The sequence below is a fragment of the Xiphias gladius genome, chromosome 24, assembly GCF_016859285.1.
Source record: "Xiphias gladius isolate SHS-SW01 ecotype Sanya breed wild chromosome 24, ASM1685928v1, whole genome shotgun sequence".
In the NCBI taxonomy this organism is placed as follows: Eukaryota; Metazoa; Chordata; class Actinopteri; order Istiophoriformes; family Xiphiidae; genus Xiphias; species Xiphias gladius.
Window position 1 is genome coordinate 17,166,425 of NC_053423.1, and position 16,990 is coordinate 17,183,414.

At 41.1% G+C, this 16,990-nt stretch overlaps 2 protein-coding genes across 4 annotated transcripts; both read right to left on the reverse strand.

Annotated features, from left to right (window-relative positions):
• Positions 1-789: 789 nt before the first annotated feature.
• Positions 790-8,944, reverse strand: LOC120786316 (heterogeneous nuclear ribonucleoprotein R). 3 transcript variants are annotated; one of them, XM_040121709.1, is made up of 15 exons: positions 8,671-8,941; positions 7,826-7,986; positions 7,624-7,742; positions 7,415-7,522; positions 7,178-7,291; positions 6,824-7,000; positions 6,524-6,659; positions 6,188-6,393; positions 5,922-6,071; positions 5,703-5,824; positions 5,069-5,607; positions 2,840-2,900; positions 1,803-1,864; positions 1,327-1,476; positions 790-1,003 (listed from the first exon to the last, which is right to left on the reverse strand). In XM_040121709.1, the coding sequence occupies exons 2-12, from the start codon at positions 7,980-7,982 to the stop codon at positions 2,866-2,868; spliced, it is 1,863 nt and encodes a 620-aa protein (XP_039977643.1). In that variant the 5' UTR covers positions 7,983-7,986; positions 8,671-8,941; the 3' UTR covers positions 790-1,003; positions 1,327-1,476; positions 1,803-1,864; positions 2,840-2,865. The 3 variants fall into 3 exon arrangements, with proteins under 3 accessions (XP_039977643.1, XP_039977642.1, XP_039977641.1); XM_040121708.1 differs by lacking the exons at positions 790-1,003; positions 1,327-1,476; positions 1,803-1,864; positions 2,840-2,900 and having other exon boundaries at positions 4,194-5,607; positions 8,821-8,944; XM_040121707.1 differs by lacking the exons at positions 790-1,003; positions 1,327-1,476; positions 1,803-1,864; positions 2,840-2,900 and having other exon boundaries at positions 4,194-5,607.
• A 363-nt stretch (positions 8,945-9,307) lies between these two features.
• Positions 9,308-11,045, reverse strand: atp5if1a (ATP synthase inhibitory factor subunit 1a). Its single transcript, XM_040122026.1, has 3 exons — positions 10,875-11,045; positions 9,743-9,855; positions 9,308-9,623 (listed from the first exon to the last, which is right to left on the reverse strand). The coding sequence occupies exons 1-3, from the start codon at positions 10,944-10,946 to the stop codon at positions 9,482-9,484; spliced, it is 327 nt and encodes a 108-aa protein (XP_039977960.1). The 5' UTR covers positions 10,947-11,045; the 3' UTR covers positions 9,308-9,481.
• Positions 11,046-16,990: the final 5,945 nt, after the last annotated feature.

Genomic DNA, 16,990 nt, shown 5'->3' on the forward strand with positions numbered 1-16,990 from the left:
TTAAAAAGCAAGGTTATGTTGGAATGGCTATAAAATTGTGAAAAAATAAGATCGCATAGAGATGGTACTATACAAACTACAAATTATCTGTACTGAGGAGGAAGGACGCCAAACTTCATTTATACATGAGACGTATTTACTTTTTCTCATAAAAATACTGCTTGTTGCTTTATTTTGAAAAGATGAGAGTAATTTCCGCTTCGAGTCGCGCTTATACGTTTCAGTGTTAAATGAGAAAAAATGTATTGTGGTCGTAACACGGTTGCACTCGCAATAGTTTCATTTTTTTTTTTTCAGAGCAGGCTGATTCACGACTTTCCGGAGGGGAGACACCCCGACATTTTCACGTATTGTTGTTTAATGGTGGAGCCACATTTAACGTTCGGTGGCCGCCCAGAGAAAACGGCCGACTTTTGCATTGGGTTTCTGAGGCATACGACTACAACCACAAACCTGTGGTGCCAGCAGCTTCGCCCAACGACGTCTTGCAGCGTATAGCAGGCCGCTTACCAGTTTAGAAATCAATTTTAGCCCTTCGGAGTGCCGAAGCAGAGATGGCCTCTAAAAAGAAGACAAAATTTAACCCGAGCTTTAAGGCTCTCAAGTCATGCATCTCCAATTAGTGGAAGTATCCAGGGGCGAGGCAGTGAGTGGGACTGGCAGGGACAGGTTAGAGTCAGCGCCAGTTGTGTTTACATGCACACCCCCCCCCCTTCCAACTGGCTTGACTACTGAAGTGCACAACTTGACTTCCCAAGAGGATCCAAACTAGCAAATGTTGTGCTCAGGTGTTAAAATGCTGTAAATAAAATATCTCTAAAAGAAACTGTAACCATGCATACACAAACACACATATTTACTTGGAAAATAAAATGTATTGCACAATCAAGAGAAACAGATTTCCCTTTACAGTAAGATTTCCTTTGGCTGGACAAGGAAGCAGCAGTCTGCTGGATGGAGCTCTGGATCACGACATGTCCACCAGCTGTATCCTCCTACGCTTCTGCGGTAAGTGAAAAAAAAAAGAAAACAAACATTTAACATTAGAATATAGGCATTTCTCAAGACTAATGTACTACATATGATAAGTACTGTTGTAAAAGGCAATACTCTTTACACCTCATGAATATCAGTTGTGGTTGTTACAACTTTTCTTCCAATCTTCAGTGATAAACAGACTCAAGATGGGAAGACTGGTTAATAAAAATATTACTTTGACATTTACATTTATTGAAACCAGTAAGTTGATTCAGACAGTACAAATCCTACAAGCCAAAGCGTTCTCCGATACCTGAGTAGTTGCACTAATCCACAATTATTTCTCACCTCTGCTGCCTGCTGAGCTGTACGCAGGGAAGCCAGCTTGTCTCCGCATGGGTGCTGGACCTCAAGGGTAAGTAGATCATTCTTAGGGATGCAAAATCCCTGTGCTGCGTCTCGTTTGCACCTTGTGGAGAACCGTCTCCTGACTCAGAGCTAGAAAAGGGCCACATAGACAAGGACATGTTAAATAGTAGTCGATCAGTTTCTAAGCGTCAGCATGACTATTAAACCCGCTGTAGACTATATATCATGTGATGCAATACATCGACAAACAGCCCAAAAATTGTATGTGCCACTTTTCTGACAGAGACTTAGAAAAAATTCTGAAAAACCAACTTACAGAACTTATGCGGGGAAGTAAACAGGACATAAAGAGACAACTAGGACACCAGACATTATGTTTTAAAATATAACAAAACTCAAAAATAGAAACATGTTGAGACTTTCTGAGCATTAGTTCAGATAATGAACAATCTTACCAATCAGTCCCTTCCATTTCTGTGAACTCATTCACATGGATGGGGGGCAGCTCCTTTACTGCCTGGTGACAAGAGGCAACATATAAAGACACAGTTCTGACATGAGAAGCTGTTTAAAGACACTCCAGCATTTGATGGCACTTCAATGCAAACCAAATTTGTGTGTCAAATGATACAATTAGATACTGTGGTCACTATGTCCCAGTCTTACCTGTGTACTACACTGTAAATTATGTAGCCTTCCTACTGCCATCTTGTGGTGTTAAAGGGTAAAGACATCGGTTTTGAGGCATATTCATTGTTCCAAAATCAGCCAATTTTACCAATTTGTACTCGGTATCCCCACTGCAATCTGAATACATTTTAAAAACAGCTCCTTTATTTAACATTTACATATTAATTAACACCATTACAGCTTTGAAAATGGCCAATAAATGCGGTATCCGATATAGGAACAATGGAGCTCTAGTCGTGCTCATGTTGAACTGCTACCTCTAGCGGCGTAGGAGAGGAAAGCCCCCCCCCCCCAAATTCACAAAATGTGTGTGCAGACAGCTGAGGTGGTTTTGGTGCAGTAAGCCAAGACAGGCAACAGGTGCTTGCAGGGTTTCGAGGTTTATAGCGCTTACCAAATCCTTGACTGTCTGGCTTCTGGCTGTTAAATCCAGTCTAAAGCAACAGCAATTTTGGCTCTTAAAATGAGCATGACTTTTCATTTGGCTTAAGGGGAAAAATGTGCACTATGTGAGGGAAATGTGCACTCTTCATGTGTTCTATAAACCCCAGAAACATGCTGACAACAATTGGTTTTAATATTTTCAGTGATTCTTCATTCAAATTTAGTGACCTGTTTTCTTCATACCCTGGAAAAAAAATAAATCACTCCTACTAAATTAAGAAGCTCGATCCGTAGTACAGTATATTAGTAAGGAGACAATAAAAAGACAGAATAAAAAGTACAATTATGGGTGGTGTTTCTCCAGTGATTACAATTAGCTACAGGAGAGGAGACAGTACTCTGTGCAAGGCTAGCTCACCCTTGAGTACCGTTCAGGTGAGTTCCTCATTCTAGTGGTGCCGCTCTCAATGCTTCTCCACCTAGGCAGGTTGGAATAAGAGGACAGACACATGAAACAAAATACAATGATACCATGGTACCAAAAGGCAGATGCTAAAAACACTTTTCTATGGTAAACAGAGTCTGACAGGTGATCACTTGCTATGGCAGAAGGCACGTTTTAAGAATTTTAACCCTTTGGATGGTCAGATCCTTGGTGTCTTCAAAAGGAGAGAAAAGATGAGATGATGTGCAGATTTTGGAAATAAAAAAAATGAATTGGAGACAACTCAGCATACAAACACAAATCCATTCAAATATGTTGCTCTAACTGTTGTAAGGGTGTCGGTATCAGGACCATACCAGCGTGAGTAACATCTCACCAATATCCAAGATTGTCCTCATCTTTCAAGTGTATTTGAACAGGTGTACACAGTATATGCTTAAGTAGATGTCAACCTATCTTAATTCACCACTTATGTTAAAAAGGTGTGAAAAAAAACTAATACTGCAAAGCACAGTAAATGTACACTTGTGAAAATAAGGCATGTTTACTTCTATGACATTACTTGTACTGCATTATTAAACTACATCCCATAGAAATGTGCACAAATCATCATCAAATCTCTTCACATTTCTATACTTCTGCACATGAAATGCATTTCCTTGGCTGTATCACATTGGCCAAAATGTTTCCCTTGCTGGCTCTGATTGGACAAGCAATAAAGGATGAGGTAAAAACAAAATACAGGGAGGAACCATTTGAGGCAAAGTGTAAAGGGATTAAAAAAAAAAAAAAAGGTTTTACCAACGGTAATAATATTAGCGAAATTTTACTAATAGTTCAATAAGCAAGGATAAATTACTTATGTAAAGCACTCAAGGTTTTCCTTGTGTTCATGAATGGCAGAGAGCAACATTTTGTGAAGGTAGGCTGAGGTTTACAAAAGCATACGCTGTTTACCTGTGTACACAGTTTGAAAGACAGGCACAATCTTGGGCAATGGCAAGGAGTCAAATTTACACTGTTCGGTCCTTTAATTAGTTGTTAGTAATACTGTGAATTCACTAAATTCTGAGTGCAGGAAATGACTATAGTCTGGTGTAACATGCACTGAAAAATAAAGGGTTAAAATCCTGTTTAATCACTTTATCACCTTTCAAGTTCTCTTGTCCCGTTGTCTGATTGCACAATTTCAGCCTTTTGAGATTATCCTTTGAGGCAAAAAAATTTGACTTGGAAAAAGATGATCTTCATCCAAATGTGAGAATTGAGGTAAAAATCAAATCAAATACTGAATAACAACACTGAATTTGAGTATCTGACAATTGACTGATGCTCAGCTGAGTTTTATTGAAACGGAACAAACGTAAAAGTTATAAATACAAAGAACATCAGAGAACAAACTGCTATGGCTCTTAAGGTAAGCCAAACCAAATTCTATTGGGCAAGTTCAAAGAAAACATAGGAAGTTATGATATCAGTTTTAAAAAAAACACAATTTGTCTACCTCTAGAAATGCTAGGCATACACTTTGAACATTACAAAACTTTGATTTCTTCTTTCCTGTGGATTCTTTTCTCCACCATTGCAAAAAATGAAGTATGAAGCTCTAACCATATGCATTTATTTACAAGCAAGTCCCTAAGCAACTATGAGAAACCACAAATAAAGGGAGTACAAGAAGGAAGGGGGAGGAAAAGGGCATGGACAAAAACCTCCTGCAAGGCATATTATTATTTAATGTCCTCTCAGACTTTTGAGAATGAATGTCCACTTTTTTGTAAATGTTCATTGTTGGCTTTAAAAGAATCAGGAACAAAAAGTAACAATAAAAGTGTTTTGTGTGTGTGTGTTTTTTTTTTTTTTTTAAGACACATGTCCCAATGTAACCGTAGGAGTAAGAAATGATTCACCACAACGGTTACGTTCATTTCTTCAGCCAAAAGGCTTTCCAGCCAATCATCTCGAGCCAATTCTGGGGTCTGTCCGTTTTTTTCTGAGATATATACAGACTTTTTTTCATGAGGGATGAAGAATAAAAAGTCAATCAAAAAATTGTGGCCAATCTCCTGTTTTTTTTCTTTTTATTATTTTTCTCTTTTTTTGTTGTCACTTTGTCAAATACCTTTTGGTGCATCTACTTCCACTGCTGCCCATAAGAATCCTGTGAAAACTCCATGGTGTCATTACTGTAACCATAGTTACCAGAATAGTCGGCCCCTTGCTGCAGGGGCTGCTGGGCGATGGGCTGGGACCCCCAGTTCTGTTGGTTGTTGGTCTGGCGGCGCTTGGAGTCAGGCTGGTTAAACACGTCTGCCTTCCTCTTTCCGCCGACATTTCCCCCGCGATTGCCCCTGGCCCCGCGAGGACCACGGCCCCTCTGCGGCTGGAAAGGGGCTCCCCGCCCTCCTCGGCCACCCCTCGGACCACCAAGGGGTGGCCCTCTTTGGGCGTAGCCGCCCCGGCCTCGTGCCGGTGGTGCTCCGCGTGCCCTAGGTGGAGGAGGCCCTCCCCTGCTGGGACGAGTACCGCGGCCCCTCATGCTGTACACATCTTCGTAGCCGTAGTAAGGGTCTTCATAGCCACCACGGTAGTCATGATAGTCGTAGCCATAGTAGTCATCATAGTAGTCTTCATATCCATAGTAATCTGGTGGGTAGGCATAGCCCCCTCGGCCACCACGACCCCTACCTCGGCCTGGTGGTGGCATGCGTGGAGGCGGGTAGTAGTAGTAGTCGTCATACCTGCAGAGGGGAGGATAGTGTTACATTTATTGATTCCTTATTTGAGAATGAGTCAGACAGTTGACTCGTCCCATGTCTCCATCGGTCTGACTCACCCTGCATTCCTGGTAGTCTGCCGAGCTGCTTGGCGCTCTTTCCTCTTCTTGTCTGGGGGCTTTGCCAGGACGATCTCAATCTCCTCTCCTCCTAGCTCCTTCCCGTTCATGTCATCCATTGCCTTAACAAAAACAGAATAATCCATTATAATGACTTACATAAACTCATCAGACATGCAAAATAATTTGTCCAAAGCATAAAAAACAACAACAACACACCTTTACAGCAGCATCCCTTTCTTCAAAATGGACAAAAGCATAGTCTTTAAGTTTCTTTACTCTCTCCAGCTTTCCAAACTGAGAGAAGGTCTTTTCAAGGAGCTCTTCAGTCACCACTGTGGCCAGCTTCCTGACAAAGAGCACCTTCACCTATGGAGATTTAAAAAAAAAAAAAAAAAAATTCCAAGATTACCATATAGAGAGTGCTGCTGAGTGTGGCTGTGTTCTTCTGAAGTGCAAAAGAACGAGGCACAAGACTTGCTAACCTTGGCCATGACCTCTGGGTCTGGCTCAGCGACAGGGTCAGCCCACTCCACAGTGACTGGGTTCCCCCACACCTTGACCTTGCCACTCATTAGGCGGCGGCGAGCCTGTGCTGCGGACTTGTGGTCCTCATACTCCAGGAAACAGAAACCACGGTTCTTCTTCTTGTCATCTGGCTGATGGTATAGTATCACCTCTTGGAGACCCTCTGTAAGATAAAACAATAAAATATCTCAAGCCTCGGTTGCTGCAGTTTTCATGCCTATTATCATTCATGGTAGAGGATCTGGTTTATTAAGTTTGTAACACACATCCACCTCTGTGCATTTGAAACTAACCTGTAACTTTGCCAAAGTCTTCCAATATACTTTCCCTTGTCTTGTTCTTTGGAATTGATCCAACAAACAGGCGATTGTTTGCAACAGATATACAAACTCCCAAGTACTTGCCAGGGCGGATTTCATGATTATCACACTGAAAATAAAAAGGAGAGACCAACAACTGTGTCAAATACATTGCAAATAAACAGCAACTTAAAGAATGATGCTATTTTCAAAAATGTCAAGAGTAATCATTTGAAATTTCCAGTTATATTGCAGACTGATACAGTTTTTCCAATACCCTGCCATACCACTTACAAGCTTCACAGCTTTCTGCGCATCATCCTTATTGCAGTATGTGATGAAGGCATAACCTCTATTTTGACCAGACAGAGGATCCATCATTAACCTGAGGTCCCAGATTGGACCAGCAGACTCAAAGAGCGGCACCAGCTCATCTTCATACAAATCTCTGGGGATTTTTCCAACAAACACCTGATAAGAAAGAAAGAATTGGATGGTCAAGGGATATTTAGGATACTTTAAGAATTATATAATGCAACAGAGACCCAATACTTTTCACTCAATTTAAAATATTACAGCCTTGAAAATAATGATAGACAGGTTTCAATATCTATCTACTTATCTATCACTTAGTAATCACTTATCTACCTCAGTTCCAATTCCTGGCTGTGTTCCTTTGAATACGTCCTCAGGTGGGGGACCTCCATATTTTCTCTGCCCTGTTGTGACATCCAGGGTGTATCCTGTCCGCTCCAACAGAGCCTGAAAAAAACAAAAAAAACCAAAACAAAACATAAACTTAGCTCCCTGGCTGCAGAGGCTTGTTTATATGACATTCATTCTGTCCTTCTACAAAACAAAGTTCGGCCACGTGACTTTGTTTACCTTTATTTTCACCTCATCTGGGCCCTTGGTGGACTCTTGTACTTTACTTCCTTGTTTTTCTCTCTGTCTGTAGGTCTTCATGACTCCACAAAGGAAAGCGCTTTTATTCTACATTAAAAGAAACAAATGGGGTATTATTTGCAACAATATTCATTAACATAAAACTCCACTGAAACACAAATTAGGATGTCATGCATCCACGTGGTTACCTGTACATGGGACAGATCGCTTTCTTTGAATTGCTGCAGAACAGTAAGCGCTCCCTCCTCATTAAACTCCCTCAGTGCATCAATAGCCCTTTCGTCCAGGTCAAGATACGCCACCAAGCCTACAATTACAAGCGATGGTCACTTTCAGCCTCAGCAACAGTAGCCACTTTTAACTATTGGAGCCAAAGCAACAGTCACCCACCTGTCTGGAAGATGTTGTCGAGACTTTCAGCCACTTTCTGGGGCAGCCCAGCATCAATAAGTGTCTGGTAGTTCTCTGTGTGTGTTGTTGTCACATCCATGGGTTCTTCTTCCTCCTTTGCCGGGGCAGAACTACCGTTCACCTCAGCGGCAGCCATTCTCCTGTAATATGGCAACCAAGACAACAACAACAAAAAAAACTTCATCTTAAAATGTTATTTTTCCTGATCAGGAGCAAATACTAGGATTTCTTTATCTCAAACTGAATTAATGTGTGAATATAGCGAACCTTCATAAACCTGTTATTGACTTGACTATATATTTTTTTCTATTGAATGGAAATTGTAACCTGACATTTAGTTGATGGTCTATGTAACTTTAAAACCATTACTGTAATTTCAAATAATGATACGAGGCAATTTTTAAGACCATAACAACAACAAAATAGAATTACTTTTGTAACCAAATCGGTTTGGTAACTGAAGCTGACGGGGAAACATTCAGTTATTGTCCGGTAACACTACCCGGTCACTTAAAGAAACCACCGTCAGCCACCGTTCCGCCCCCTTCACATGCAGTTTGCTAGCTAGCAAGATGGATACATTTCTTTTTTACATTTAGATGCACAAAGTCTGTCTGGGCGTATTCCACAGTCAGTTAGATGCATTTTCCAATTTTGAGAGCAAAACAAATCTCCAAAAAAATGTTCCTCATGTTGAGCTCAGAGTGATATCGGTTAGCTTGCTGACTAGCTAACGAGTTTATACGAAGGCCTCGCCGACACCTTTCACAAATCGAACATACATGCTCCGTACAAGCTGCAAACAGATAGTTAGCACAACTTACCAGTCTAATTCAGGAAACTAACAGTGGCGTGCGTTAAAATGTGAAACGATGGATTTGTAGGACGTACAAAAATGTCTAATATGAAGAATACGTTTTAGTCTAACCCACAAGACAGATTTCCAGACAGCTACAGTCTCGTCGTCGGCTCACCCGAACAACGCCACCGATCAGCAATCATCGCGAGATGTGGACGAAAAAACGCGCAGTAGGGTGAGTATGTTTGTTTTCACATGCCAAGACAAGCGTCCTCGTATGGTCCAACAAATGCTTACAAAAGGTTTTAGATACGCCCTTAGATTATATAAGGTACAAAAGTAGCTTCGATTTAACACCACTAAAGCTAGAGGAGATTGATAAATCGCCGCTATGTGGCTTTGCTATTCAACCTGAACGGTCCGCAGTCAGTCAGCGGGCAGCGCAGAGAATAAAAACTAACGCTTCGCCATCAACCGTCCAACCGCGGAGGTTGGACTTTCACTGGCACGACTTCGGCCCAACGAATTCCACCGTTCTGCAAATACTACATACGGGCTCAGCCTTTTTTCCCCCCGAACAAACGAAGTTATTCAAATTAACAACTGACATGACAGAAAACAAGACTGATATACAATGACTCACACACGTCCAAAAGCTTTCATGGAATGCGAAAAGTTAAGTACTTTATTGTTTCTTCGTATTCATGATCTCAGCATTAAGTCTGATACAGAACCTGCCTTGACGAGCAGTAAATTAATCAATATCTGATGATCATTGACTCGGCAATAAGATGGTCGGACTCTGAGGAAGAGAAATAATGCCAGGCTTCCCCGCTTCAGTCATCATGTTTAAGCTTTCTGATTTTGCCCTTGTGCCGGTCAATCTCCTTCTGTAGGCGCTCGATCTCCTTTTTGTGGTGATCGATCTCCTCCGCGTGATGCTTCCTCAGCGCCTCCATCTGCTCCTTCTCCTTCTGCCTGCGGGTGGAACCAAAGTGAAGGGAAACCGGGTTGAAACCGTGCGGGAAAACCCAAGGATACAGGTACTGTATGAGCCTTCAACGGCAGGATTACTAACATAATGACCTGCGTCTCACCTGAAGTACCGCTCCTCCTCTGCCGCCTCTCTCTTTCCAAATGCACCGCCTGCCTCCCTCACCGAGCCTCCTCCACCACCACCTTTGCCTGCTCCCTTGCCCAACTCACCAAGCTGGAATAAGCAGAGGAAATGCGTTATAATTCATTCGTTGTACAAACAACATATTTGAAAAGGCCCTCTCAGATTCTTCCAAGTAAATAAAGTAAAAGGGAGGTTCACTTAACACTGTGCAAGTTTTTAATAATTTAACAAGTAAGTAAATATGTTTCTCCTTTAGTCTCAATTTGTAAATCTGAACTAGATTAAACATTGCACTTGCTTGTTAACTGCTAGTACTTCAACACGGTTTGGACAGACATGTCTTTGTTAGTTGCTTAAGACAAATTTCACTGAGTAAATGGTATTGTTTCTATCTGCTCAGACTGACAATCTAACAGCTGGAGATTATCTTAAACCTCTTTGTTGAATATCAATTTATTCCATATAAACCCACATTTCTTAATTGATTTAAAAAAAAGTAAATAAAATCGAGCAATCCTCAAACGATCTCTGTAAGAGCAAAGCAAAACAAACAAAACTCCACTCTTCTTTAAGACATTGTGAATTACACGATGTTTTTCATGTTTTTATTTTTGATGTATTCCTTTTTCATACTGTCTCTGCAATAAGTTACAAACCTATAGGTGCTGCTGGACATATTGTCTTATACATTATATGAATTATTATCTATGCAGACTTTTGTCTGCATTATTCATTAAAGTCTTTAGGGGGGAGGAGTACATATATTTCAATTTCCGCGTCATTACACAGCAACAGGAGTGCACCTATCTGGTAACACAGCAGCTTTTTTTTTTTCTTCTTCTTTCTTTTTTAGTTCAGAATGAATGATTGTTACACATTCAACATTGCATTGGAGCCATTAGCAATATACTGCAATCTTTTACATGCCTACATCCTTATTTACTAGCTATCACCAATGAACCTGCACAGTAAGGTCGTCCCTCACAATACAAGGTAGCAACTAGATAGCTTGGCTAGCTTCATGAGGCTTTCGGACGACAACAAGCAAGATGTAGCGAGCTAACGCTAGCGTTCAGAGCGTCTCCTGCCACCAGCCCACCACGGTTTACCTGATCAGATGCCATTCTCATCTGAGAGGCGATGCACCTCCTTAGGTTTGCTCTCAGGAGAAGCCTTGACATTGTCACTCATATATTTTTTTTTAAATGTAACTACACAGAAGGAGTGAGGGAGGGAGGGGGGGGTAAACTTTGATGTAGTTCTACTGCTCCCAGCTCAAAATGCGGAAATTTGAAGTAAACGTCTCATTAGGGCGTGGAGAAAAGAACCTCTGGCACTTGGAGCCTTGCTGCTTGCTGCTGCTGCTGCCACCAGGCGGTGAGGGGGGGTAAGAGCTGCGTCAGTTAAGGGCAGCGGGCTCAGCTCACGTTGCGGGACATGCACTTGTGATTTGCCCCTGTGCTCGCGTGAAGCAGCATTTTGTCAACATGTGTTTAAAAAAAAAAAAAAAAAAGAAAAGTGCCAAGGAATGAAATCTAACGTATTAAACTAGTGTGCAGTTTCATTTGCAGTTTGACATTTCTCCACTAGAGTAAATTAACTAAGTTTACTGGGAAGAAATATGTTATTTCATACCATTTTCATAACTCTGTCGGTTATGCAAGAAATCGGTTAGAATTAATTAATTGAAAGTGTGCTAATTGAACCATGTCTCAATTTCCCCTATAATTAGCACTAGATTGCATAGTTCTCGCCAGGAAACTTCCAGTAAATTGTCAGGAAATCTCGGACCCAGGAAATACAGCATTACACAAGTTTAGTGCAATGGTTCATTAAATTTTTCTTGTTGCTGCTGTATGTCACCGAAAACAGTATGAATACTCCATACATTGATGTGAAGACATTTTATGATTTTGATGGTTCTGTATTCTATGTGCATATAGTTTGCACTCCATAAAGATAAGAAGTTGTCTGGGAATCGAAATTCATTTATTCATCCACCTTTTCAACCAGTGATTCATGTTCGAGATCACTGAGGGCTTGAACTCTCTGCGGCATGCACAGATACACAAGGAATCCACTCTGGCTGCGTCTCAAGTCCAAGTAGGATAAGTGGAGCACCATGCAAATATTGGGGGAACATGCAAACTCCCATAATCTTTTGCAGACTTGTAAACCTTACTCAAGTTTTGCGGCAATACAGACCACAGACAGAGTTCCCCCCCTGTCTCTTCCTTTGTGTTCATTTTTATCTATTAATCACTCCTACAAAGCTGCACTGGCCTGTCTAATTAATTTCATGCTCATATGTTGTAACCACTGTCTATAGAACTGTATGCCAATCTAACGTCCCTGTGTTGTGGACCTATTACTCAAAAGGATGAGACCAAGTGCTCATCTCTCAAGTGCGGGATGAGACACATTCAGCAGCACAAAGGGAAGCTTTGCACTGTAAAGAAAAGTGGTGGGTGTTTAGTACTAGATGAGTCATAATGGAGTTCCACTGATGAAGAGTCCCCCCTGCCAGACGGTACTCATCCCAGCAAAGTACGTTGTTAGCTCTCCTCCCTGACATTCCCCTTTCATCGTCTGAATCCAGAAGAGTTGATGGTCAATGGGCGAGTGTGGGGGTTGTATGATGATGTGCTGCATCCTATCAAGCTGTTTAATTTCATCAATGACCATGATGATCTGGAACTTCCGGTGAGAAGAAAAGCATGAGGACCTGTTGGCCCGCTGTGTTCTGTTATATAACATCCTTGGTCTGTAAATATGGAGGGAGGAAATACAGAGACATAAGGTATAAAGGCTTGCACACAATTTAGAGATTTTGCAACAGGAGGAGTAGGAGCAGGGTCAGTGAGAAAACACTTTTTCGCAAGTTATCTCTGAAGAAAAGGAGGTTAATTGCTTTTCAAGTTTAGATTTAAACACCTAGAGACACATTTTGGACATTACTTTATACACTCACCAAGCACTAACACCAGGAACACCACACCACAGGAACACCACACTAATGCTGGGTAGGATGTCCCTTTGCCCTCAAAACAGCCTCAGTTCTTCACGGCACGAATTCCAAAAGATTTCTGCAGATCTGTCAGCTGCACTACTGCGAATCTCCTGTTCTACCACCACTTTTGCTTTGTGACATGGTGCATTATCATGCTGGAAGTAGCCATTAAAAGATGGTAAACTGGGGCCACAAAGAATTGCACATGGTCAGCAACAGTACTCAGATTAGGCTGTGTTATTCAAACAATGATTAGTTGGTATCAAGGGTCCCAAAGTGTGTTAAGAAAACCTTCCCCACACCATTACACCGTCACCACCATCCTGGACTGTTGACACAAGGCAGGTTGGGCTCATGGATTCATCCTGTTGATGCCAAATTCTGACCCTACCATCTGCGTGCCTCAGCAGAAATCCAGATTCATCAGACCGGGCTACATGTTTACAGTCCTCAATTGTCCAGTTTTGGTGTGCCTGTGCCCACTGCAGCCTCAGATTTCTGTTCTTGGCTGATGGGAGAGGGACCCGGGGTGTTCCTAATAAAGTGCTTGGTGAGTGTACTTGTCCACATCAGTACGAGGAAACTGTACAACTGAGGTAGTAACACTCTTGCAACAAATGGTGGCAGTATGCTCTCATACAGCTGGAGAGCATCTGCTATGTGTTGCAAGGAATATGGAATAAGAATATGCTACCATTCATATAACATCCATACAAAAGAATTCCTTCTTCTCTTGTAATGGACGACAGCAAGTGTCTCATTTTGTTTTAAATTGGGATGGAAATTGAGTTTCATATGAAAAATGAATATTGCAGCGCAGTAATCATTATTGCACAGAAGGTTCCATTATTCATAGAGGTAGCTGAATCTACTGCATTCGTCACATAACTCAACTATGACAAATGTAAGAAAACCAATCCTTCAGAAAAGATGGTGTATAAGAGTAATGAGGGGAATATCCTTTTTTCTACATAGATAGAGTCACACTGTGTAGAACTTCCATTCGAATACCTTTTAATGTATAATTACCTCTTAGGATACAATAATTCCTGCCTGGATTGAACCGGAAAGCCTTTTGCTATGAGAAAATATCAGCTACTGCACTGAACCAAGAGGAAATTTTAAGTTTTTGTGTGTGGCAATGCTTGATTGTGCATGGTACTTTTTTATGGTCATGAACGGACTTCCGGTCTGCAGGATACAGAGCAGCCAGTTACCTGGATCCTTTCAGAGCTGCTCACCTCGCCAGCTCAAGTGTTGCCATAGGAAATAGTATCCTGGCAACAGCAATAACCTGAGCAAAGACAAAGTAAGGTCATGCAGACAACAAGATGTGGCACAGTGTTCCTGTATGAACAATCCATTTTCATAACCTCTGCTTGCACGGATGTTCATTACAATTTAGTGAAAATATACCCTCAGCATTTTTGCATTATTACTCCATATGACATTTTATGTGAACTAACATTTAACTTGCATAGTTCTGTTTAATAGCCTTTTTGGTGCAGTCTTTTTTGAAACCATGTTCGGGTGTCATGTATAATTATCTGCCTCCTTTTAGTGCACTATCAATAATTGCATGAAATAGCGCTCAAATCTGAAATTGGTGCAGGCTTCCAGGAAAAAGCAGGTTGATATACCTCTGGGGAAGTAATAGAACCTTTTGCTCAGGATTTCAACAAATATTGTTGAGTTAATAGCATTGTGTCGGCATGGAGTCGCTTTAGTATAAGGTACTAAAATGACATTCCTCTCCTAGAAACCTCTATCTTATGGAGCACATCATAAATGTGTCCTCATTGGTTCTTTAAAAGTATTTAGACTTCCTGGTTTCCTTTGTGTGCATTCAGCTTGTATAATTCTCAGAGTCTGCTGGTACTTAAACTCCTTGTTGGTAATAGCCCTTATGAGGTGCCTGAATGTTGCCACTGTTGCCATGGTGACCATCAGGCCTGATAAAGGGGTTCAGATTCATTGTGTTCTGTACATACAAGGTCTTTCGGACAAGGAACAGTGGCAGACATTATTTACTGGATTCACAGGCAGCTTGGCAATAATTAAAAGGGGAACTGACTCATTTAGCAAATTGAAAAACAGCCAATTAGTTCTTTCAAAACAACCTGGCATCACAGACTTATATTGCTCTCTCACAGTATTGTTGTAGCTTTCGCTGAAAGCTGCATTATAATGTAAAAAGGTTTGACTCCTTGAATGAGTGAGTGGCGTTTTAGCTAAATGCCATTATCCGCATGCTAACATGCTCATGTTTAGCAGTTGTAATGTTTACCACGTTCACCATCTTAATTTGGCCGGTTAGCATGCTAATATTTGCTAATTAGCACTTCACGCAAAGTGCAATTGAGGCCGATGAGAATTCATTAGTTTTGCAGGTATTTTGTCATAAAACAAAGTGGTGGACAAATTAATATTTTGACCTGAAGATGGCGCTAAATGAAAAATTAAGGGATCATCAAAGTCATTACGACTCATCCAGATGGGGACATGAATTTTTGTACCAAATTTAAAGGGAACTTTTTCACTCAAGACCAAAAATGTCAACCACATGATGGTGCTATGGGAAATGTCAGTCAGATTACCAAAATCATAAAGGTACATGATCAGGGGACCATGAATGTCTGTAAAAAATGTTGTACCAATCCATGTTGAGATTTTTTGCAGGAAAAATTCAAACTGGACTGACCTGCTGGTGGTGCTCCAGTAAATGTGAAGGGATCATCATAGTCAGTAGGATTCAGCCTCTGAGGAGCATGAAAGTGTACAAAATTTAATGTCAATCCACCCAGTAGTTGTTGAGATATATCAGTATAAGCCAAAGTGGTGAATTGACAGAACAACATTGCCATCCCTAAAGCCATGCAGCTACCATGACTGAAAATTATATCTTCTCTTTAAAAAGCACTGTCCATTTCCCGTGTGTCCCCAATAGTTTCATTAACTAGCAACTGCTCATACAGCCTTTCTATTGACTCAATCTCTTGTGACCACATGGAGCCTCTCTCCGGGTTCCAACTCATTTTATTGCATAAAATGTCCTATTCACTTCAATATTAAAGCCCTCTGCATTCCATCAGTACCAAAGCTGGTCATAAGCCTCTACCAGTCCAGTCGACCCCTGGGGTTAGCATACAGTCTGAAAGTGAGACAAGTAGTAATACCCTCTACGAAACCACTCTCAAGAGACTGCTAGCATTTTGCTATGACGCACAAGCACAGCTGTAATCCACCACATCAGGGTTTTTGTCATTAAGAGGTAAAGGAACCACACGGGGGTTTCCTTTTTTTCAAGGAAGAGTGATCCTTTATCAACCCCAAAGATGTGTATATGTCAAAAAGAAAAGCACGGATAGTGTTTGGATAGGTATGTGTGATAATACCAATCTCTGCTCCCTTCTCATTGTCCCTGCTCCCTGTGCTGATTCTCTGAGTGGACTGTGATTGCAGAGAAATTCTGCAGTCAGAAAAGGACAAGCCAGCGGTTTAAGCGTCTCAGAGTCTTGCTTTCAATTCTGTTATGCTCTGGAAAACACGAGTATCATTTGAGCTGAAAACAATGGATGCAGCTAATCTTCAGAGCTGAAGTTTTGTGTCCCAGTAACTTCATCTGAACACAATGTAATAAGTCTGAAAAGTACTAAAATCTGTGGTGATTTCTAAGTCCTCTTTTTGGGTGTTGGGTGTTAAACTCATACTTTCAATATTAATAATGTGACTATAAAATCCAAGTTCTAAATTAAAAACACACCCCATAACATGAGGGAGATAAATACACCAACACCACAAAAATTGCTAAGGGTTTCAATCAGTCACAACAAAAACTGAAAACTGTTCAAGTTTTTACTATTTATTGCAGGAGTGAAGAGAAAAATCTTGGCCACAAGGTCCATTATAGTAGGAGATTTTGATCATATCACATGATCTTCATCAGCACATGGAGTTTGCCCAAATAAATTCTTTTATTCGGAAAAGTTCAAGGAAAGATTTTGAACTATTTCATGACAACAGGGCCAAACTCGTGTGATGTGATCAAAAGCTGTAGAACGTCTGCTGAATGGAACCAGGGGTGAGATTGTTTTCTCATCTGCTGTTTCCAAATTGAAGAATGGATTTCGAATCGCAGCTTTATTGCTGGGACTGTGTATCGGTCTGTAACACACTGAACGGGATGCTGCCTTTATTATGTCCACACTGCATGTC